At 43.8% G+C, this 23,648-nt stretch overlaps 1 protein-coding gene across 5 annotated transcripts in view; it reads left to right on the forward strand.

The window, feature by feature from the left end:
* The window catches only part of SV2B (synaptic vesicle glycoprotein 2B), a 179,211-nt gene that overhangs the window by 145,195 nt on the left and 10,368 nt on the right, over nt 1-23,648 (forward strand). For all 5 annotated transcript variants that reach the window (XM_045067211.1, XM_045067212.1, XM_045067210.1 and 2 more), the window contains exons 7-10: nt 5,202-5,312; nt 6,119-6,207; nt 8,862-9,026; nt 20,748-20,881. In XM_045067211.1, coding sequence (XP_044923146.1) covers nt 5,202-5,312; nt 6,119-6,207; nt 8,862-9,026; nt 20,748-20,881 — 499 coding nt within the window. The remainder of the gene's footprint in view (nt 1-5,201; nt 5,313-6,118; nt 6,208-8,861; nt 9,027-20,747; nt 20,882-23,648) is intronic.

The following is a 23,648-nucleotide window of genomic DNA, read 5'->3' on the forward strand; positions in this document are numbered from 1 at the left end:
AATGAGTGGCTGAAAAGCACTATTATTTGTATAGCTTTTGAGTTATATTGCCAGATTACATGATTACATCTCAATAAGGTTGTGCCCGTCTACTGTGCCACAGGCAACAGGATAGCCATTTTTCTCCTCCAGCATTTTGTTTCTTCCTAGTTTAAATAGTGAAAAACTAGTGAGCAGTGATTTCCATGAAGATGCCCTATTAGGTATTAGGATCTGTGCTCCCCGACCACGCTCTATCGCCAGGGAGGAATGCCTGCCCCGGTGCGTGCCTGTTTTGGATAACTTCCCTTCAGGCTGACTTCAAATCCATTTCCACTAGGAAGCCCTCCTGGGTTAACCTTGACTCTTACTCTGATTCACTGCTTTTGCAGCTTTGGCCTCTGCCATTGACTCTGGACAGCATACGCCTCCTTGCTCACTGCTGCTTAGAAGCCCTGGTTCTCAGGCAGGACCACGTGGCAGGACCACATAGCTAAGCATCTGCATCCTGGAGCCTGACAGTCTGGGCCTAAATCCCAGTTTTTTGTTTTTTTTTTTTTTTCCCCTGAGTTGTGTTTTTTTTTTTGTTTTTAAAGATTTTATTTATTTATTTGACAGACAGAGATCACAAGCAGGCAGAGAGGCAGGCAGAGAGAGAGGAGGAAGCAGGCTCCCTGCTGAGCAGAGAGCCCGATGTGGGGCTCGATCCCAGGACCCTGAGATCATGACCTGAGCCGAAGGCAGCGGCTTAACCCACTGAGCCACCCAGGCGCCCCTGAATCCCAGTTTTGATACTTTCTAGTGGTGTGGCCTTGGGCAGGTACTCCCTTTGCCTCAGTTTTTCTATTGGGAACAGAAGGGTAATAATATCTACAAGTATGGTTCTGGTAAGGATTCAGTTATCTGCCTTGAACCAGGGGCTGCATAGATGTTAACTATCATTCAAAAACATTATGACACAGGATGCCTGGGTGGCTCAGTCAGTGAAGCATCTGCCTTTGGCTCAGGTTGTAATCTGAGGGTCCTGGGGTTGAGACCCACATCGGGCTTCCTGCTAGGTGGAGAGTCAGCCTCTCCCTCCCTCTGCTGCTCCCTCTGCTTGTGCTCGCTCTCTCTCTGTGTCAAATAAATACATAAAATCTTCTTTAAAATTACATGACATATTTTTTCTTAAATTAACTCAAGCAAATAAATTTTGTTGCTGTTCAATGGCCTACTTCCCTCAATTCCATGCTCCTAAAAATATCTAAAATATGGGACCAGTGCTTTTATCACAAACATTTATTGAGAAGCATAACCAACAGAAATAGTTGTGATGAAAGATGTTAATTAAGGATGTAGATGGTTCTCCCCAGTCCCCTCTCCCCACTGCTGTCTGTGGTGGATTATAAGGCTGCAGCTGGACTGCAGGTGTGGACACCAGATGTTAGCGGGGCTCCCCCGCCCAGGACCTGGCTGCACTTGGCTCAGTCCTGCCCCACCCACCGTCCCGTCAGACTGCTCTCCAAGCTCCTGCTTCTTCCTGAGAGATGTCTGCGTGGTCTTCTGTCTCTGCCTCAAGCCTCTGAATTCACATCAGCTGGATTGGATTGTGTGTCACATCAACGTGGTGTGAAACATACACACAGACACAAAGATGCATACACACACACTCACAGACACACACAGACACATGTATACAGATACATGCATGTACACAGACACACACATCACACGCACAAACACACATCACACACACATACACATGTATAGAGACATACACGTGCGCATAGATGCACACATATCATATAGACACATAGAGACATAAACATACATACAAACACAGACACACATATACAGACATATACATGTGTATAGACACACACACATACAGACATACACAGAAACAGGTAGACAGACATACACATGTGCAAAGACACACAGACACACACACCATACTGGCACACAGACACATGTATATGGACATACACATGCACACAGACAGAGAAACATGAACACATGCATATATACACACATATGATACAGACACAAGGAGGCAAACTCAAACATACAAACACATACATACAGATACACAGACACATGTACACAGAGCTACACATGTACACACATGCATCATACAGACACATAGAGCCATAAACACACACAGACACGCAGACACACACATACAGACACATGTATACAGATATACACATGTACACAGACACACACATCATACAGACACATACACATATCATACACACACAGATACAAAAAGACACATGTATACAGACCTACACATGCACACACAGACACATATCATACAGACGCATAGAGACATAAATGCACACACACAGACACACACATCACACAGACATACAGACATATGTATACAGACATACCCGTGTGCACTGACACATAGACACATACATCACAGAGACACAGACACATGTATACAGACATTCACATGTGCACAGACATGCAGAGATATAAATACACACATATGCACACAGACACACACATCATACACATAGACACCCAGACACACACACATCATGCAGACACAGAGACATAAACACACATACAGATACACACATCATACATATAGACAGAAAGACACATAAACACACATATACACACATATCATATATACAGACAGACGCATGTATACAGGTATACACGTGTGCACAGATACACAGAAACGTAGACACACCTCACTCATATCAAGTAGTTGCCAGTTTAATAGACTCCACGATAATCCGAGACACTTCCTCCCTGCCCCATCCTCCCTCTTATGAGCTTTTCCTCCTCCTTTTTCGCCTGCCTCTCTTTCCCTGTTCTCCCTCTGGAATATGGCAAATTCTCCTTGGCTCACGCAAGGCTCACACACTGGTCCTCCCCGGCATCCCCTGACCCGTCAAGCGGTCTGTTAGTGTATTTATTCCAAGCAAACCCATAGCTCTGCTGAGAGAGTCCTGATGGGTGACGGCTCTACCCCTCATTTGTATGCCTGTCCCTGCCTGCCCAGGAGACTAACCCCTTTCTGGTCTTCGGCTTACCCTGGTGGCCTGTGCAGCATCTCATTCCCAGTGGCTTCCCTGACTCTTGCTTCTGGAACAACCACTTCTAAATCAACCTTGTGAGCTTGCCAGACTGGGAGTCCCTTCTAGAGAAGTGATCCCACATTCTCTCCTCACAACGGGGTTATCCTTAAGCAGCCTGATTTTGAAGAATGAGATCTTGGCAAGGAAATCAATAGAGCCTCCAGTTTCCAAAGGCAGAAGCTAAGCCTCTCACTTGAGCACGAGAGCCCCTCCCCTCCGGGATGGCCACGATCCCCAGGAAGTCAGAGATTCCAGATCCCAGAGCTGGAATGTGAACCGTGGGTGGGCACTCTCTCTTACCCACCCTGCAGGCTAGCCGTGCGTCCTCACCTCTGCTTTTAGTAGTTTTCATCTCATGTGAAGGAGAATCAGAACAGTTGTGGCTTCGGCATTCCCTGCTGACTTGGCGATCATATTAATTGGGTAGAAGTGGATGACTGGTTGGGCCAGGGGCAAGAAAAGAAAGAAACAACCGGAAAATGTTGACAGGTTAGAGAGCAGAAGCAATCAGGAATGAACTCCTTCCTGATGGGGTTAACTGCTTGGCTCCAGAGTGCTCCCCACAGCAAATCATGCATTTCTTTTTTTAAGATTTTAATTACTTATTTGACAGAAGTCACAAGTAGGCAGAGAGGCAGACAGAGGGGGTGGGGGAAGCAGGCTCCCTGCTGAGCAGAAAGCCCGATGCGGGGCTCGATCCCAGGACCCTGGGGTCAGGACCTGAACCGAAGGCAGAGGCTTTAACCCACTGAGCCACCCAGGAGCCTCAAATAATGCACTTTTGATTGTACCTGGAGATCCACAAAGGCTAGGATCCTCACCTTGACCTTCATGCCGCTGGGGTTCAGGACCCCTACCCTGAAGTACCGGCACCTTGGCATACTGAATATCTTAAGCGAAGGAGTTTGAGAAAGTGCCAGAAGTGAGGAGATCACTCTGACCTTTCCCACGGACCCTTCTTAGGTCATAGATCTCCTGTGTGAAGTGACTGCCCCTGTACCAGGAGGAAAGAAGACGCTCTTATCACCAGAGATCGGGGGAAGGTCAAGAAGGCTGCAGCAGCAAACCTTGTTACATCAATTCTTTCTTCCTAGTTACTTCTTCACCATTTACTACCCTAAGCCCACATCCCTGTGTCATGTTAATTCCTCACAAACTCATTGTTTCATGGCCTCAAAGGTAAAAAAGTTTTCTGCTCTGGTCACATCTTCAGGCTTTCATTCGCTTTGGAAGCCTCCCTTGTCTGTGTTAAAATCCGATAAAATGTGTAGGCTTCTCTCCTGTTGATCTGTGTTTGTCAGTTCAATTTTCAGACGCAGCCTGAGATGCTTAGAGGAGCGGGGCAAACGTCTTCGTCCCCTCCGAAGCCCTAGGTTTCAGCCATCCGATTGGCTGGCCGCCTCACTCCCCATTTCTTTGATTTCCATCAGAAAAGCCAGAGATAGCAAGGACGACATGACTTCTCCTACTCTGGCGTGCTTTTAAAACATCTAAAGTAGCAGGGCACCTGGGTAGCTCAGTGGTGAAGTGGCTGACTCTTGATTTCAACTCAGGTCACAATCTCAGGGTCCTGGGATGGAGCCCTGCTTCAAGCTCCGTGCTCAGCGGGGAGTCTGCGTGAGGATTCTCTCTCTGCCCCCTCCCTGCTGGTGTGCATGCTCTTTCTCCCTCACTCTCTCTCTAAAATATATAAATCTTTAGGAAAAAAAAAAAATCTTAAGTAGCAACCTCCTCCCCTAAAACACACACACCATTGCTTGCATGGGTTCTAGACTTCTGTGATGTTAATTGTTAATACCTATTAAGGACAGACTTGTGAATTTTAAGGTGAGCTCAGCTCTGCTGTGGGCAAATCAGATATACATGGTAATTCAGCATATTATCACTGATGAATATAAATTCCTCAAAAGCATCAACTAGTCAAAAGATGGATTCATCTTGTCTACAGGGGGATATATCTCCCTGAGGAAGAGTCTTTAAGAGAGGCCATGTACATCTTTGGTTAAGAATCACAGAACTAGAGGATCGTCCAAGTCTCCTGTAGCCTTTGATATGTGCCATAAAATTAGTTACATTAATTAAACATTGAAAAGCCTGATACAGAGTAGGGTTACGATTCTCTAGACCATCTTTGCTTTGCAGGTTTCCCATATCAAAACTCCCAAGCAAATGGATGAATTCATTGAGATCCAAAGTTCAACAGGAACTTGGTACCAGCGCTGGCTGGTCAGGCTCAGCACCACTTTCAAGCAGGTATGATTGGGAGCATGTCGGGGATGAGAGGGAGGACATCTGGAACCCTGTAACTTCAGTGGATGAAGGATAAAGACCATGAACACCCCCCCCCCATCAACCCAAGGCGGCGTGATGGGGAAGGAAGTGCCCTGGATGGAACGTTTGGGACACAGTTGGGCCTGCTCATCACCTACCATGTTGTTTGAGCCAATGTCACCATGACTTACCTAAATCTTAGTTTCTTTTCTTTGCTCTTCCTTCCCAAGGCAGAGATTTTGAACACTGGTGAAATGTCTACTGTTAGTAAACACCCTTCTCTCTACGTAATCTGTAGGAAGAAAGGAATGAGTGAAGGAGATGGCCCTTTGGGGTGTGTTGGTGGCTTTTGAGAAAGTCTCCAGGAAGGGCAAGGCCATTTCTCTGGAGAAGGGCCTCCTGTAGCCAACTCAGCTGTCAAAGCACCGAGGCAGCCGATGAATGGTTGAATGGTTATTAAGTGTTGAGAATATCACCCATTCCCATGGGCGAGGAGCAGAGCTCACTACTCAAGGTTACCCAGTGTCTTGAAATCCCAACTCATTGTGCTTTTGATGATGTATGATTGTGTTCCCAGGGAAGATGCTCCAGGACTGTCATGTTAGAGGCAGAGGCCAAGCAGTAAGAAGAGAAGAGGCTTTGTTATTTGAACAGATTGGCTTTCTCTGAGAGATCATGTTGTCCATTCTCTCTTGGGATCCTAGAAAATTTATCAGAAAATCCTAGAAATGAGCTCTTTCAAGTCACAAGGCTCTTGATTTAATAACCCTTCTATGTGTGGGTTACAGGTCTGGGATAATGCCCTCTACTGTGTGATGGGGCCCTACAGGATGAACACGCTGATTCTGGCTGTGGTCTGGTTCACCATGGCTTTAAGGTAAATTCTATCATAAACTCTTTAACTTCCCTAAGCCTCCAGCACCTCCTTTGTAAAGCAAAGATTACAATTAGTTCTAACTCTTAGAATCTAGAAGCTTTTGGCTGCAAGTAAGACAGCCCACTCTCATGGCTTCTACAACAAGAAGGCTTTTTGTCCTTTGTAATAAGAATCCCATAGAGAGGCAATCTTTACGAGGGGTTTCAGCCCCAGGCTCCATCTCCTGGTGGCTCCTAGATGCCTGTGCACTTCTTGGCATCCTGTCAATGTGGGAAAATGTCCCGAGGAGGAAGAGGCTGCCTCTCTCTGAGCTGCTTCTTGTAGCAGCAAGGAAGACTTTCTCAGGAGCTCCCCCGCACAAACCCTGCAGCCTTTCTCTCTATTACCCAGATGTGTGTCACACCCCTAGTGCCAAATTACCTGGTGAAGGAGATGGGCTTCCCAGTGATTGCAGACTAATCAGGGTTTGTGTGTGGGCTAAAGATATTGTTAGCTTTCCTGAGAGTTGATACCCAAACAAAATCTAGTTTCCAAGGAATGAGTAGAGAACCAATACTGAGAGGGCAGCTGTCAGTGGCATTGTGGCTATGGGATAAAACAGTGAGACTCTGTGGCACTATGCCTTACGATAATGAAGATAGAGTGTGATGGGAATGGTGATTAGCTGGCTCTTTTCTTAAGTGGTAGAAGAGTCATTTCATGCACCTCCAAATATCATGACCCTCTTTATGCCACTTAAGCCACTGAAAGCGTTATGAGACTACTGTATAAAGGAAATGCTTGCATTAATTTCTGGCACTAAGTAAGTACTCAATTAATTGCTACTATCAATGAGGAACTGTCAATGAGATTTAAAACTTTCATCTGTGAACTTGCTTGGTTCACCAACACCTGTGCCCAAAGGAAACAAAATGGGGTCTAATGACCTCTTTGACTCATGGAGGAACATGGGGAGACATGGACCTCCTGCCCATGAATAGGTACTGTTTCTCAGTACCTATTCATGGCAACCCAAATGGGTAAAGTGAAGAGGAAGCTAGAGACCCCCCGCCCACTTATTCAAAGTGAGGAGGGAACATTTCAGAAGCCAAAGATGGTGGACACGAGGATTCAATTCACTGAGAGTTCTAAAATATGTCTTATTCATACTTACTTATAGCTGATTTACTTTTGTTGACAAGATAATGCATTTTAAATGTTGAAACAACCGAGAAATACATGTACATTGCTTTCCGTAGTGTAGCACCACACTGTCTTCAAACAGAGCCTTATTGCTAGACTCTTGGGAAGTCCTCAGAGTTCTATTTTCAACAATACATTTTGAACAATGAATAATTGTGTTTGTAACCAACTTTGTACTTGAGGGGGCTCATCGATGGAATAGGTTTCTAGAAATGAGATTATGGAGTCAAAGGGGGTAAATCCAACAGTGATTTTTTTTTTTTTTGACAATACCCTCTCCTCCATGTGGTATTGTACAATTTTTCCTGCAGTGTATGAGAGCATCTGTTCACCCACAACTGAGTAGTTCAGAATGATAATGGTGTGGCTTTAATTTGCATTTTTCCTATAATGAGTGAGACGGAGCATCTTTTTTATTTTTTTATTTTTTAATTTTTTTCCCTCAGTCACTTATTTATTTATTCATTTATTTTCAGCGTAACAGTATTCATTGTTTTTGCACCACACCCAGTGCTCCATGCAATCCATGCCCTCTCTAATACCCACCACCTGGTTCCCCCAACCTCCCACCCCCACCCCTTTGAACCCCTCAGATTATTTTTCAGAGTCCATAGTCTCTCATGGTTCACCTCCCCTTCCAATTTCCCTCAACTCCCTTCTCCTCTCCATCTCCCCTTGTCCTCCATGCTATTTGTTACAGAGCATCTTTTTTAAATGTTTAGTGGCCAGTTTTTTTCTTTTTAAAGATTTTATTTATTTATTTGACAGAGAGAGGGATCACAAGTATGCAGAGAGGCAGGAAGAGAGAGACGAAGGGAAGCAGGCTCCCTGCTGAGCAGAGAGCCTGACACGGGGCTCGATCTCATGACCCGAGCCGAAAGCAGACGCTTTAACCCACTGAGCCACCAGGCGCCCCCGTGGTCAGTTTTTTGAGTTGATGATCCTGAGTTCGGCAGGTATAAAGTCAGATCATCTACAGGTGGATGTAGTTTTGCTTCTTGCTTTGCAATTTTGTATCCTTGCAATTTTGTATCTCTTTCTCCAGTCTGAGTTAATTAAGCCCTACGATGTGGTGGTAAAGAGTAGTCTTGATAATACATGTCTGGGTCTTGTCCCTGACATGAGTGAAGATGCCCCTACTCTCCACATGAAGTGAGGTCTGTATTTTCTTACATGTTAAGGACGTGCCCACCAATTCCTAATCTATTGGGTTTTTTTCTTTTTAAATCAGGAATGAATTTTTTTTTAAATCAAATTCCTTTTCAGAGTCTATGGAGATGGTCATGATTTTGTCCCTTAGATCTGTTCATATGAGGAGTGATAGGATGGCACATAGTAATTGTCTTAATTTCTAATAAAGAACCGTATTCGTACATTTTAAATGAGCTTGATTTACGTCACGTTAGGGATGCAGACTCTGATCACGAAAGAATTGCCTATCGCGGCTTGAATATTCTGTCTTCTTTTTACAGCTACTACGGACTGACAGTTTGGTTCCCTGATATGATCCGGTATTTTCAAGATGAAGCCTACAAGTCCAAAATGAAGGTGTTTCTTGGTGAGCACGTGTATGGTGCCTCCATCAACTTCACGATGGAGAATCAGATTCACCAACGTGGGAAACTTGTGAATGACAAGTAAGTGAGAGACCATGAGCTTTCCCCAGATCGAGATGGTGGTCTGTGAGGATTGCTCTTGGGAGAGAAGCTACTAGAAAGAGAATTCAATATGGCAGGTGAATGATCTCCAAGGTTCTTGGAGTACCTCAGAGACACAATGAGGCCTAGTGGCCTCCAGGCATCCTTAGTCATCTGACTAGAACTTATTCATCCAAGGATAGAGACATTTGACTGAGGAGAGGCAATCAAACCAATTTTCCTGAGGCCTCACACCTTTCATGGAGATGTGCACAGGACTGTGGCCTCCTACTGCTGCCTGCCTAGAAAGAGGGCCCAGAGGGTCAAGAACCCCATACCAATCTACTACCTGGTTTTTGAGCTTTTTCTGTGATCTTAGGAAGCTTCTCTAGAAGCAAATCCAGAGGATAATATGACAATACTTTATGTTACTCTTTGACCTAATATTATCTCCAAGGGTTGGTCAGCATGGCCCATTGCCATCAAGAGTGCTGTTCCGTAGGGGAAAAATGAGTGGTGTATTGGAAGAGTCCTGCCCACATCTTTGTGGGGCTGCCTCCTCAATCCCTTTTGCTTCTTTTCCTATTCCTAGGGCCGATGAGATGGACAGTCAGTCCCTGCACTGGGCTTTAAGAATGCCTCTTTGAGGCTGTGCTCTACAGGACCGCCCTGCCCCCGCCTGTGGGTCAGAACACAGTCAATTAAAGTTGACCCCAGGCCACATTATTCACTAAGCTGAACATCTATTCCCGTTTCCCTTCTTGATTGTACTTACTTAGCATGTTCATCAAGTCAGCTGCATGGGGACATCAGAAATACCACGGTCCAGACAGTTCAGCGTCAGTGATACAAACTACCCCAGATGTACCACCTCTTTATAAGAATCAACACCGTGAATTCTCCCCTGGAGTGCATGGTCCTCCATAACCCCTGTGCTTACCTTCATGTTCGTAGCGAAGTGGCCCGGCCCGTGACTGTCAGCCACATTAGGAAAGGAGCCTATGTCTGGGTGAAGTCCGAGATGGTAGCAGATGTCTCTTGCAGGCTAGTCCATATCGCTCGCACAGACCATACCCGAGCAAACGCTCATTGTTATTTAGGATGAGAAAGTGTGAGAGGAAAAGGGAATATCATTTCTACAAATATGAGATCTTTGGAGAGGAAGGTTAGGACAAGCATGAGTGGACAAGGAATTGGGGCTTTCAGATGATATATTTTTTTTAATGCAAAACCCAGTCACAAACATCTACACAATCACACGCCCGCACATACACATACATAGCCTCTGCGCAGAGACTTTGGTCACCAAACTCTACTGAGAGTGGCCACTCCACGGATGGCAGCTCGAGCTAGCAGGGGTGGGTGGCAGTTACCCTGGGATTTCTCACTCTCAAAGGATCTTCTGTTTAAGTGGGGAGAGCTTGTGTCGACATTGCCAATGAAGAAATGTTGCCCAAAGAACACTCTGGAAATGTTGAAAATGAAGGGACATTATGGATGGCCAGATGTCACCCATGAAATGACACCATTCTCTGCAGACATGAATTCAGTAAAAGAGACCTCATTTATGAAGTTTCCAGTGTTTGTTGATACTCTTTTGCGGTATTAGTAATAAGGATCATAGAATGACATTGATCATGAGGCTCATAATCATAACCATGGCAGCCAACATTATAAAGCATTTTTAGGTGTGAGTGGCTGCTTTAAGCACCCTCATAGACTATGTCATTTAATCCTCACAAAAATGAAGGAGGCCTCCGGGAGGTAAGACATATGTTTTCCTGTTATACAGGGAGAGAGATAGAAGTTCAGAGAGGCTGAGTAATTTGCCCAAGTCACACAGCTAATGTAAATAGAAATGTCTCTCCTGGGGTGCCTGGGTGGCTCAGTGGGTTAAAGTCTCTGCCTTCGGCTCAGGTCATGATCCAAGGGTCCTGGGATGGAGTCCCGCATCAGGCTCTCTGCTTAGCAGGGAGTCTGCCTCCCCCGTGCCCCCCTCTGCCTGCCTCTCTGCCTACTTGACAGAGATGTCTGTCAAATAAATAAATAATATTTAAAAAAGAAGAAAAAAAAAGTCTCTCCAAAACACAGGCATTCAGACCCCAATCCCATACTTTTAACAACTAGATATTGTCTCACTGAAAACTGTCCCTTCCCTCAGAGGCCCTGTGGTACATGGTGTCTTCTGCATTCAGAAGTTCATCATGGGGCGCCGGGGTGGCTCAGTTGGTTAAGCATCTGCCTTCAGCTCAGGTCATGATCCCAGCATCCTGGGATCATGGCTCCTCAGGCTCCCTGCTCGGCCGGAAGTCTGCTTCTTCCTCTCTCTCCATCCTTCACCCCTGCTCATGCTCTCTCTCTCTAATAAATAAATAAAATCTCTTAAAAAAGAATTTAAAAAGTTCATTACAATGCCAGCACCCTTATGGTTTGCAGCAGGCTGGTTTTGTAGTTCTTAGATTTAGCTATATAAAACATGGGAACTTCTGATCCACTCTGTTCTTTTAACCTTTCTCAACCTCTGGAAGCTTTCATCAAGCTTCTTGGGCAGGAGTGAGGAGGAAGCAAGTAGTCTTGAAAATAGTGGTCTCCTGGGGACCCAGGACCTCCCCCCAACCCCTGGGACCATACAGTTATTGCCAAGGGTCTGGGAATGCACAGACATGCCAAGGCTTATCTGAGAGTGGATGTGAATATTCTGTACACACAGATATGCTGCCATGTTTCTGTATTTCAAGAGCATGTGGTTGTTTTTGTGTAATTATTCAAATATAAATTCCTTCAGAAGTTGCAGTGAGTTAATTTTAACTTGTCATTTATATGGTTTCTTTGTTTTGTTTTGGAGAGAGGGAGAGAGCAGGGAAGGGGCAGAGAGAGAATCTTAAGCAGACTCCATGCCCAGCGTGGAGCCGGACCTGGGGCTTGATCTCACAACCCTGAGGTCAGGAGCTGAGCCAAAATCAAGAATCAGATGCTGGGACGCCTGGGTGGCTCAGTGGGTTAAAGTCTCTGCCTTCGGCTCAGGTCATGATCTCAGGGTCCTGGAATCGAGCCCCGCATCAGGTTCTCTGCTCAGTGGGGAGCCTGCCTCCTCCTCTCTCTCTCTCTGCCTGCCTCTCTGCCTACTTGTGATCTCTGTCAAATAATAAATAAATAAAATCTTAAAAAAAAAAAAAGAATCAGATGCTTAACAGACTGAGCCACCCAGGTGCCTCTCACTGTTTTTTTTAACTAATGGGTCTTAAAAGTGCAACCACTATCATGTGAGACCCATCACTTAACCCTCAGCAAATTGAATAAAAGGTTGTTTTTCTCCTTGGAAGATTAGCAACCTTGAAACTTAGCTAAGGAATGAAGGAACCTGAATTTCTTTTCTTGCATCATGCTGCCACCTGCTGGTTATAGACTAGAAAGCACCTCGTCTTCGAAAATCCTAACCCTCTTTGGAGAGTTCACTTCAGCTGGGGTGGCCCATGTCTCCAGATGTGCTCTGTATTCCTCCTCTGATGTTATCCACACTTTGCTAATTTAAAATTTAAATAGAATTTAAATTTAAATATAATTTACCTTATTGGCTGTAGCACACAGGGGACAATGACTTTGGTGTAGGTAGGGTTTCAGACTTCTCCCACAGGGTTCGTGAATAGAGGAGAACCTGTTGAAGCCTGAACATCCTGCTGTAAGACAGTCCCTTTGGCCCCGAGAAGAAATGAAAGTACACAGATTCATTTGGGCCTCTTCCCCAGGCAACATCCGCAGCCCTCCTGGTGCATCCGATGGGACCAGGTGGCTCTGAGAACTCGTAAGTTTTTGGAAAATGCAAGAAAGACAAGAGAAAAAGTTCATATTCTAAATGCTGAGCCAAAATGTCAGGCCAGGCTTCTCATACTGTTAACCGAACGCAGGATAGTTGTTGTTGTTTTGTCTGAGAGCATGTGTAAACTCATTAGTTCATTACCCTCTCTGCTTGGGGAGACATTTCTGCTTGGCAAGGCTAACTTCTGTAAGGGTTAGGGCAGGGGAAGAGTATGATACAAGACAATCAGGGGGAAGAAATAGGACCTGCCTCACGAGTTCTCTTGGAAGGTCAGGGGATTGAACCCTGAAATGAGGGTGATTTAGCAGAAAAGAGAAGGTTGCTTTCATGCGTCACACTGAGGCGTCACCCACACTGTTCAAAGCTCCTTTCAGCGAGGCAGAAATAAGAACTTTTTTCACCTCCCGTGGGTCTGTTTCAGGGCAGTGAAGTCCCATGAAGCCACCATGGGTGGGAAATGTGTAAATGCACCTTCCGGCGTCCAGGCCTGGGGAAGTAGCTTGAGGGGCTGGATTTCAAGCCTCGACGGGTCAGAGACTCGTGGAGCAGCTCTGACTTGCATAAGTCTCCTGTTCCACACCGGAAAGCCGTCATCTTGGTAAATAACATGCCTTATGCTTCAGAGTTGATCAAATCTCTCATTTAATCTAGGCCCTGCAAAGATCTTTGTGGAGACTCTTCCGGGATATTTTATAACCTCTCTGGCTGCTGAAAATTGGCTTGCTTTCTCCCCATCAAACATTTACTCAGGTTATTGCAAATAGATAGAAATCCTATTCATTGGGGGATGTTTATTCGGTATCTAAGCTATTTCGTTAGTCCCAACAGTTCCCCCTTGGTTACTGTGTACGATCTCATCCTCTGCAAATAAACATTGTTTTGTCTCCTTTCTTCTCTCTCTCTCTCTTTTTTTATTCCACTGTGAAGTACATCAAATACGCAGAGAACAGAGAATAATGGAAACAGCGTGCTTCAGAGCAGCTGGCTTTATAAAATCATAAGCTGCGCTATATTTACCTCCGATTTTAAAATAGATTAAACATTACTCGCTCGGTGAGCCTCGATGGGATTCCTCTCCCTCCCAAAGCATAATGACCACCATTGTTAATAAACCTGGTGTTTTACACTGTTGGATGTTTTTATACTTTTCCCGTGTGTCTATGTTGACAAACATTGTCCAGTACTTTTTACATGGTTTGGAGTTTAGGTAAATATCATACTATGTTATATATGGAAATGTATATTATACTATAGATTTTGCAACTTGTTTTTTTGTATAGAATTAGGGGTTTGGGGGGGTGCATGGATAGCTCAGTGGGTTAAGCCTCTGGCTTTGGCTCAGGTCATGATCTCAGGATCCTGGGATCGAGCCCCGCATCGGGCTCTCTGCTCAGTGGGGAGCCTGCTTCCCCCTCTCTCTGCCTGCTTGTGATCTCTCTCTCTCTCTGTATCAAATAAATAAATAAAATCTTTTTAAAAAGTAGGGTTTTTAAAAATATATATATTTATTTACTTATTTGAGAGAGAGTGAGAGCGAGGGAGAGCATGAGGGCGGCGGGGGCAGACACCACTGCTCCCCACTGATCAGGGAGTCTGACGAGGGGCTCGATTCCAGGACCCCAGGATCATGACCTGAGCTGAAGGCAGTTACTTAACTGACTGAGTCACCCAGGTGCTCCTAAAATTAAGGTTTTGAAGACTCTTTGCATTGGTTATCATAGCTACGTAATTTAATTTGATTAATTTAAACGTCATTACGTGAGTGTTCCCTAATGTGTTTGTCTGTTCTTTTGATGGACATTGAGGTCATTGACAATTTTTGGCTGTTACACATAATACTGCAATAAGTATTTTTATGGGGCAGTTTGTCTAGTCTGAAACCTAGAGGTGGAATTGCTGGATGGACGGATACGAGCGTCTTCAGCTTCTGTGCCACAGTGGTCTCCACGAGCCTTGTACTAACTATGCTTCCCACTGGGCAGGATGAGTGGGCCTGGCTCTCCACAATGGGGCCCATTCTTAGTCTGTGAGAGGGAGGAGAGTGACATGGTATCTCTTTGTCCTTTAACTTGTATTTCCCCGGTCCCAGTGAGACTGAGCATCTCCTCCTGTGTTTCTTGGCCCTTCAGGTTTCTTCTTCTGGACCTGTTCACAGGCTTTGTTTATCTTATTTATTAGATAATCATTTTCACCTTAATTTGCATAATATCTTCATCTGTTTGGGCTGTAACAACAAAATACCCCAGACTGAGAGAAATTTATTTCTCCTGGTTCTAGAGGCTGGAAGTCCAAGATCAAGGCACAGGTAGATTCCAGATCTGGTGAGGAAAACGCTTCCTGATTCATAGACGGCCATCTTTTGCTCTGTGCTCACATGGAGAAATGCAGGAAGGAGCTTTCTGGGGCCCCTTTTATAAGGGCATTAATCCCATGCATGACCTTTATGACCTAACTCCTCCCAATGGCCCTACTTCCTAATACGATCACACTGAGGATTAGGTTACAACCTAACGGATTTTGAGGGGGACACGAACATTCAGTCTGTAGTACATGAGTTCTTTAAACTTCTTTGTAAAAGATAAGTGTCCATGATAATGCTTGAAAATTTCCCGTGTTTTCTTTTTTTTAATTAAAATAAACTTTTAATTTTGGAACAGTTTTAGTTTCACAGAAAAATTGCAAAGATTGTGCAGAGAGCTTCTGGTATAGCCTGCACCTTGTTTCTTCTATTATAACATCTTATATGATGAAGGCACATTGATTACATACTAAACCAATATCAGGACATATCAGGAAAGTCCATACTCCACCTGGATTTCTTTTTTTTTTTTTTTAAGGTTTTATTTATTTATTTGAGCGAGACACAGAGAGAGAGGGAACTCAAGCAGGGGGAGTGGTACAGGGAGAAGCAGACTGCCCGGCGACCTGGGAGCCGATGTGAGGCTCGATCCCGGGACCCTGGGATCATGAGCTGAGCTGAAGGCAAATGCTTAATGACTGAGACACCCAGGTGCCCTTCTACTTCTGTTTTTTAAAATATTACTTTGAAATAATATTGTTTCACTCTTGCTTCTTTGTGTGTCTTATAATTTTTGGTTGAAAGTGAGATATGTAGGATAGTGAAGACCTTTTTAAGAATGGGTACATCTCTTTTGGGAAGCGCTTACAGGGTGTGTGAGTGTTGAGCCAATCTAGTCAGTGTTTGAACTTTTTGGGGGGGGGCATAGCTATTATTACTTAGAAATTTGTTGGGACTTCCTTTTGATTGGAGTATAATTTATGACTTTTATATAATAAAATTCACTCTTTTAATAGTATAGTTCTTTGAGGTTGCCAAGGGCATACAGTCAGGTAGCCACCAAAATCCGGATACCATTACTCCCCAGATTTCCTCACGTCACTTTGTGGTCAGTCCTTACTCCACCCCCTGTCCCTGGCAACCAATACTCTTCTCCCTGTGGCATAAATAGTACCCTGTACTATGACGCTTTTTAATCCCAGTTTTTCCACTTAGCATTATGTACTTAGATCTATCCATGTTTTTGCACATTTAACAGTTTGCTTTATGGCAGAATACTCTTCCAGGGTATAAATGTAGTAATGCATTTTATCCACTTACCAGTTGAAGGAAGGATTTTAGCATCTTTAAATTAATGGCTCCTCTAGGATGCTGACAACCATATTTGTATATGAAGTTGTTCTATTTTTTCCTCTTGTAAATTAATAATTGCTTTTCTCTTTATTATATCTCTCTTATCCTCGATTCTATTTTTATAATTCTGCTTAAGATTTTATTCCCAAAGGCTGTACATGGGCTGGGATCTTTGTAAGACAGACTGGATGCGCTCTTGTGATTTCAGCACTTGGGTAGCTTGGAGTGTAAAAGAAAAGGAAGGAACAAGGTCGGGCTTACTGGCAGATTCACTGAGGCATGAGCGTGTATGTTCTTAGAGAGTCTGTTAGATTGACATTGGTACCAATATGTCCATGAATACTTCTTATTCTTCTTGAAATAAAATTTTTCATCATTTGGAGGGGTGCCTGGGTGGCTCAGTGGGTTAAAGCCCCTGCCTTCCGCTCAGGTCATGATCCCAGGGTCCTGGGATCGAGCCCCGCGTCAGGCTCTCTGCTCAGCAGGGAGCCTGCTTCTCCTCCACCCCCGCCTGCCTCTCAGCCTCCTTGTGATCTTTGTCTGTCAAATAAATTAATTTTTTTTTCATCATTTGGAGAGGAAAGATGGCCATATCCTAGATCCACTATTTTATTTCTTTTCAGGCAACACAGTTAAGGCATGCCTCACTTATAGAACCATATAGAGCTAGAAAAACCAATACCCCTACTTTCAAGATTTTTAAATGCCAACCTAGAGAGGAGGAAAGAGCTACCTGAGATCTCTGAAAGTCGGACTCCACTCATCGGTTTACGAAGAGCGGTACCAGAGGTGGGGGAGAGTCCTAATGACGAAACTGGAGAATTTTACAAGTTGCATGGAACATTCACTTTTCTCCTCTCTTTAAGGAAATTAGGTTCAAGCATATATTTTCTGAAGCAAACGATCCTCTTCTTTATGCTCTGCTTTACCTCGGGCTAGGACCAGACACGAGATAATGTGTGAGAGACGAGAATTCCAGTTCTTCACTTGATCTTAGCCAAAGTCTGAGAAGCGATTAGAATTCCAGCTCTCCTCCAAACCATTATGTTTCATTTTACTGTAGCTGGAAGGCTTATGATAGTAGGATATATGTATGGAAGCTTTGGAGAACTGTACCCTTTGTTTATTTTCTGCCCAACAGGTGATTTAATTTATCTGAAAGAAAGCTCTCTAGTTTTCAAAAAAGGCAATTAAAGGGTGTAGGTAATACACCTCCATGTCTTTACACGTGCTGTTCCCTCTGCCTGGACTGCACTTCCTCTATGTCTTTGCTTGGAAAGCTTCTACTGGTCCTTCAGGATAGATCACTTCATGCTTGTCCCAACTGGATCACAAGTGCCCCCTTTCAAGTGATCTTAGAACATACCTCCATCTTGATGATTATCACACTAAATTTTAATGATCAGTTTTCTTATTTATCTTTCATTAGACCGAGCTTCTTGAGGTTGCCATCAAGTAAAACACAGTGACCAAACAGATAAAATTTGTTTTAGTTTACCATTCGGTGGACTAACCATTGGGACTAAGGGTAACTGACATAAAGTGTGTGTGTAATAATCCTGCCATAGATTCTGCATTGCCAATGGCTCCTGTTTTCTTACAGGCCAAGTTCTGTAAGACACTTACTCTAACTTTTCTTGCAGACTTTGAACTCTCCTGAATGAAGAAGCTCAGACCAGTTCAGTATATAAATTAGAGATAGGAGATGGTTTATATAAAGATTCATAAAATATGCCTTGGTCCTTTCTCCTTTTATCTCTTTCTTTATAACTTTGGCTTTTTATAACTCACTTGGAGATACATTTTAAGGTCTGCTTACGTCAGGTCCTTTATGATTTATGGCTCTGCTCCCTCACCTACCCGTGGCAGAACATTAAAATATATCTGAGGGCCACATCAGCAACCTTTTGCTATATTAAAGAGAAGGATATATTTAAAAAGGCAAAACCCGAGACAGCCTCCAGGAATAGCTTTCCTGAGTAAACATATCCAGCATACAAATTACATTAATTTTGAAATCAAAGGCATCTTCCTGTAGCACAAGTCTTAGCAATATCCATGGAAATCTGAAGAGTGCCTTTGGAGGCCCCGTTTATAAGTCTGTAGCAAATCTGACCCTACGAAAAATTCTGTAAAATAATTTGGCTTCTCTAGACCAATGGCCCTCACATTTTTGAAATAATCTGGCATCTGCCTCTGGTGGTTCTGGTTCAAGGGGTCTAGGAATATAGGAAACTGCATCTTTCATAACAACCTTTGGTTTTATTCTGATGCAAGTGCTCTTGGGACTTCTCTTTGAGAAGCACTTGATCAGATGTTCTTACTGGGTGGGGGTGTCTTTTTGCAGAAGCTCATGACAGGTGACTCTAGAGTAGGGTCATTAGCAGAATGCAGTATAGCATGAAGGGAAAGGAGATCTGGTCACCATCTGTGGTCATGGGCTGAATCATGTGGTGGCTCTGAAGAGGACAATGACCCTTAGCAACCTGTATGGCCTCTATCAAGGTGACTCCCACTGAATTATTGTCTATTGGCTTGTTGCCCACCGCCCCCTCCCCCCGCAATTAGATTTAAGGGCAGGGACCATGTCTTTCCTCTTTGTATGCATAGCCCCTAATACCGTATACCTAAGTTTTGCTGAAGACTGAGTATATACATAAATGAATAGACAAATGAATGAGTTGTAATTCTTCACAAATGGAAACAGATCCAAGGCTTCTAGCTTAAAAGTTTGGCCAAGCTTGGGAAAGGTCCCGCCGAGGATGATGTTAATGTAGGTCAGTATATGGTTTTGAATGTAATATTGTTTTTTCCTATTACGTTCATGTCGGAGTTGGAGCAGACCAGTGGCTCCCAAATGTGCCTGCACCTCATAGTCACTAGGTGCTTCCATCCTCCTTTTGTTTTTCAGTGAAAAGTACTATGTATGCTTGGTATAAAAGGAAATTGAACTTTCCCAGGGCCACACTTCTACCAGTTTCCTGTGTAACTCTTGGGTATATTCTATTCATTTGGAGGCATATGGTACATATACTTTTTTACATGAATGGGCACAGCTTGCATTTTATTTTTTTCAGTTAACAATATACCTTGAAGATTGTTCCATATTAAGGCATTTACCTAAAAACTGTAACAGCCACATGGCAGTTCACCGTGTGGGCATCTCCCTGTCTGTCTATCTACCCACCCATCATCTGCCTAGTGATCAATTCTATTATAAGAAATGTTGCATCGAGCATCTGTGAGTGTATTTCTTTGAATGCATGAGCAAGTATAGATACACTCAGTTCTTAGAGGTGGTATTTCTAGATCAATGCCATTACGCACTCAAAATTTTGCAAAAGTGTTCTCCAAAGAGGCTTCACCAATAGTATTCTACCCTCCGTGTGAATGAAAGTGCTTATTGTTCCAAATCTTTGTTGGAGAAGTTTTTTTTTTTTTTTTAAAGATTTTATTTATTTATTTGACAAAAATCACAAGTAGGCAGAGCGGCAGGCGGGGCGGGGGGGGGGGAGCAGGCTCCCCACTGAGCAGTGAGCCTGATGCAGGGCTTGATCCCAGGACACTGAGACCATGATCTGAGCTGAAGGCAGAGGCTTAACCCACTGAGCCACCCAGGTGCCCCGGGAAAGTTTTTAAAATGAAGATTCTCAGTCCCTCACAAATCTATTGCTTCCAAGCCTACTAGGAGGAGCTGAGGGGCCTGCTTTTTTTAAACAAGATTTTATTTACTTATTAGAGAAAGTGCATGTACAAGCCAGAGTGGGGACAAAGGAAGAGGGAGAAGCAGACTCCCTGCTGAGTAGGGAGCCTTAGGTGGGTCTCCATCCCAGGACCCCAAGATCATGACCTGAGCCAAAGGCAGATGCTTAACCGACTGAGCCATCCAGGAGCCCCAGACCTGTACATTTTTAAAGCTCCTCATAAAATGCCACGTGATTCGTATTCTCATTTCACTGTAGCTTGTCCATATCTCGATGAGTCTGAGGCAGAAGGTCCATGACTACATTTGGGAATCACCGGCTGCTGCTTCGTACCCCCTGTGTCTACCCAGATCAGATAAGTTTCCACACTCCCGATCTCCTTCCTCCTCTATAAACACCAGCTAAGGAATAGGGAACTAACCTTGGGAAGTAATGTTTCAGCACCCTTTCATTTGAAGTTCTCCTTTTCCTGCCTTTCTGTGCTTTCCATTTTGGTCTCAAGGCTTCTCTCAGGACCAATCACTCAGGGACTAATGTCTTTCCCACAGGTTCACAAAGATGTACTTTAAACATGTACTCTTCGAGGACACGTTCTTTGACGAGTGCTATTTTGAGGATGTTACATCTACCGATACCTATTTCAAAAACTGCACCATTGAATCAACCGTCTTCTACAACACAGGTGAGAACATGGGTGATATGGGTGCACGGTATCAAGGGTGGACAGGCCTTATATAAAAAGCAAAGTGCTCACGTGCACCTGAATGTTTATAGCAGCAATGTCCACAATAGCCAAACTATGGAGAGAACCTAGATGTCCATCAACAGATGAATGGATAAAGAAGATGTGGTATATATACACAATGGAATACTATGCAGCCATCAAAAGAAATGAAATCTTGCCATTTGCAATGACGTGGATGGAACTAGAGGGTATTATGCTGAGCAAAATAAGTCAGTCAGAGAAAGACAACTATCATATGATCTCCCTGATAAGAGGAAGTGGAGATGCAACGTGGGGGGTTAAGTGGGTACGAGAAGAATCAATGAAACAAGATGGGATTGGGAGGGAGACAAACCATAAGAGACTCTTAATCTCACAAAACAAACTGAAGTTTTCTGGGGGGAGGGGGCTTGGGAAGGGGGGGTGGGATTATGGACATTGGGGAGGGTTTGTGCTATGGTGAGTGCGGTGAAGTGTGTAAACCTGGCGATTCACAGACCTGTACCCCTGGGGCTAATGATACATTATATGTTTATAAAAATTTTTTTTAAATTAAAAAAAAAAGAAGCAAAGTGCTCAGTCATAAGCTTTAGGAGTAGGAAGGTACACACGGACATGGTTACTGAGCATCAGGTTGGAGAAATGGGTTCTATCCCGAGGCATGGCACGGATTAATTGCACCATCTTTACCAATGTAATTTGCATGTGTTATCATATATGAAGTAGAAACAAAAGTTCTGGGTGAGTGCTCTGATCGCAAGCATCTCCAATGCCCTATGCTGCAGGTCTTTTGTGGGAAGCATTTCGGAAGCCAACATTTTAGGAAGGCGACATTTTACGCATGGAGCGCTTTCTCAAAGACCTCACGTAATTTGAATCTTGCAAAATTCAAGGTTCATGTTCTCACAATAATAAAGGGAGAGGGAAAATTGCATCTTTTCAAGCCTTGTGCATAAAGTGAGATGAGGGGCACCTGGGTGGCTCAGTGGTTTAAGCCTCTGCCTTCAGCTCAGGTCATCGTCTCAGGGTCCTGGGATCGAGCCCCACATCGGGCTCTCTGCTCGGCAGGGAGCCTGCTTCCTCCTCTCTCTCTGCCTGCCTCTCTGCCTGCTTGTGATCTCTCTCTCTCTCTCTCTTTCTGTGTGTGTCAAATAAATAAATAATCTTTAAAAAAATAAAAATAAAAATAGAGATGAGAGGCATATTTTCAAATCACACCATTTCAGTCTTCCATGATTAAAAACTTTCACAAAATCCCACCACTCTATCATTCCCCATTACTTTTACTACTCTCATCATAGGTTAATAACATACCAAGGGGAGTTGAGACATAAGGAAACTACCTGAGCTCTACCAGGGGCTTCATCTACATTGTCTCCAGTGAGAAATGTACAATTACTCCCATTTTATAGCTCAAGAAACCCAGGCTTAAGCCCTTGCCCAAGGACACAGCTAGCAAGCTGAGGGAGCGTGAATTCATTCCTGAGCTGTTTGGTTCTGAAGTCTGTGGTCTGTCCACTGAACTCCATGCATTGTGCCAATATTACTGCTTTCTCCTGACCCTCAGCACCATGGCTGATGCAAGAATATCTTTTCCTTCCGTGAGGTCAACCTCAAAATGTTTACTCTCTGGCCTCTAAATAGCCCTCCATTTCTAAGTGATCCATTATGAGAAGTACCTTTGTAATTTTTTTTTTTTTTAGCCCGAACCTAAAAAGGCATATACATTGCCTGTTTGTCATTAAAACTGGATGCATCTTTTAGTTTCTTCTTTCAAGTTTTAACGATGCCTCTTTGCATATGCTCACATGGGGACTTTTGCAAACACCTGTACTCATGAAATGTCAGTGCTGGGAAGTGATGGAGAGAATCAGGTGTACTTTTCTAATTTTATAGGATGAGGTTACAGAAGGTTAAGGAGGGTTAACTGCAGAGCCAGGTCCCGAAACCCAGATTTTCCGAGAGCTTCCTTAGGCACTCTTTCTGCTTGGACGGTGGGTGTTAGAAGGGGTCAGAAGACTTGGGAACTAGTTCCAAAGCAAATGGTTTATATTTTTTTAAGACTTGATTTTTTTGGAGATGTTTAAGGTTTAAAATAAAATTAGAAAGAAGGTACAGATTTCCATAGAACTCCTGTCCTCCAGCCCTGTCTCCCCCATCATCAACATGCCCTCACAAGAGTGGTGTATTTGTTACCAATGATGAACCTACACTGATACCTCATAATCATCCCAAGTTCAGAGTTTACAGGAAGATTTGCTGTTGGTGTTGGACACTTTCTGGGCTTGGACAAATGTATATATATCCACCATTATCATACCATGTAGAGTATTTTCACTGCCCTAAAAATCCTCTATGCTCTCCATATTCATCTCTCCTGCTCCCCACCGTGGAAACTACTGAACAAATGGGTTTTAATTTTATTTTTAATTTAATTAACTCAATTTTAATTTTTAAAAATATTTTATTTGTTTATTTTAGAGCGAGAGGGAGAGAGAGGGAGCACAAGCATGTGGAGAGAGTGAGAGAGAATCCCAAGCAGACAGTCCCTGGGCATGGAGACTGACATGGAGCTCAATCTCAGGACCCCAAGATCATGACCTGAGCTGAAATCAAGAGTCGGACGCTCAACCAACTGAGCCCCCAGGTGCCCCACAAACGTTTTTCATTTTGAAGAATGTTCGGGTTTCTGCATGGGTTCTGGAATGGTTTCACTTCAATCCAG

Source organism: Mustela putorius, unplaced genomic scaffold (assembly GCF_011764305.1).
Source record: "Mustela putorius furo isolate JIRA1106 unplaced genomic scaffold, ASM1176430v1.1 tig00003875_pilon_pilon_pilon, whole genome shotgun sequence".
NCBI classification, from domain to species: Eukaryota; Metazoa; Chordata; class Mammalia; order Carnivora; family Mustelidae; genus Mustela; species Mustela putorius.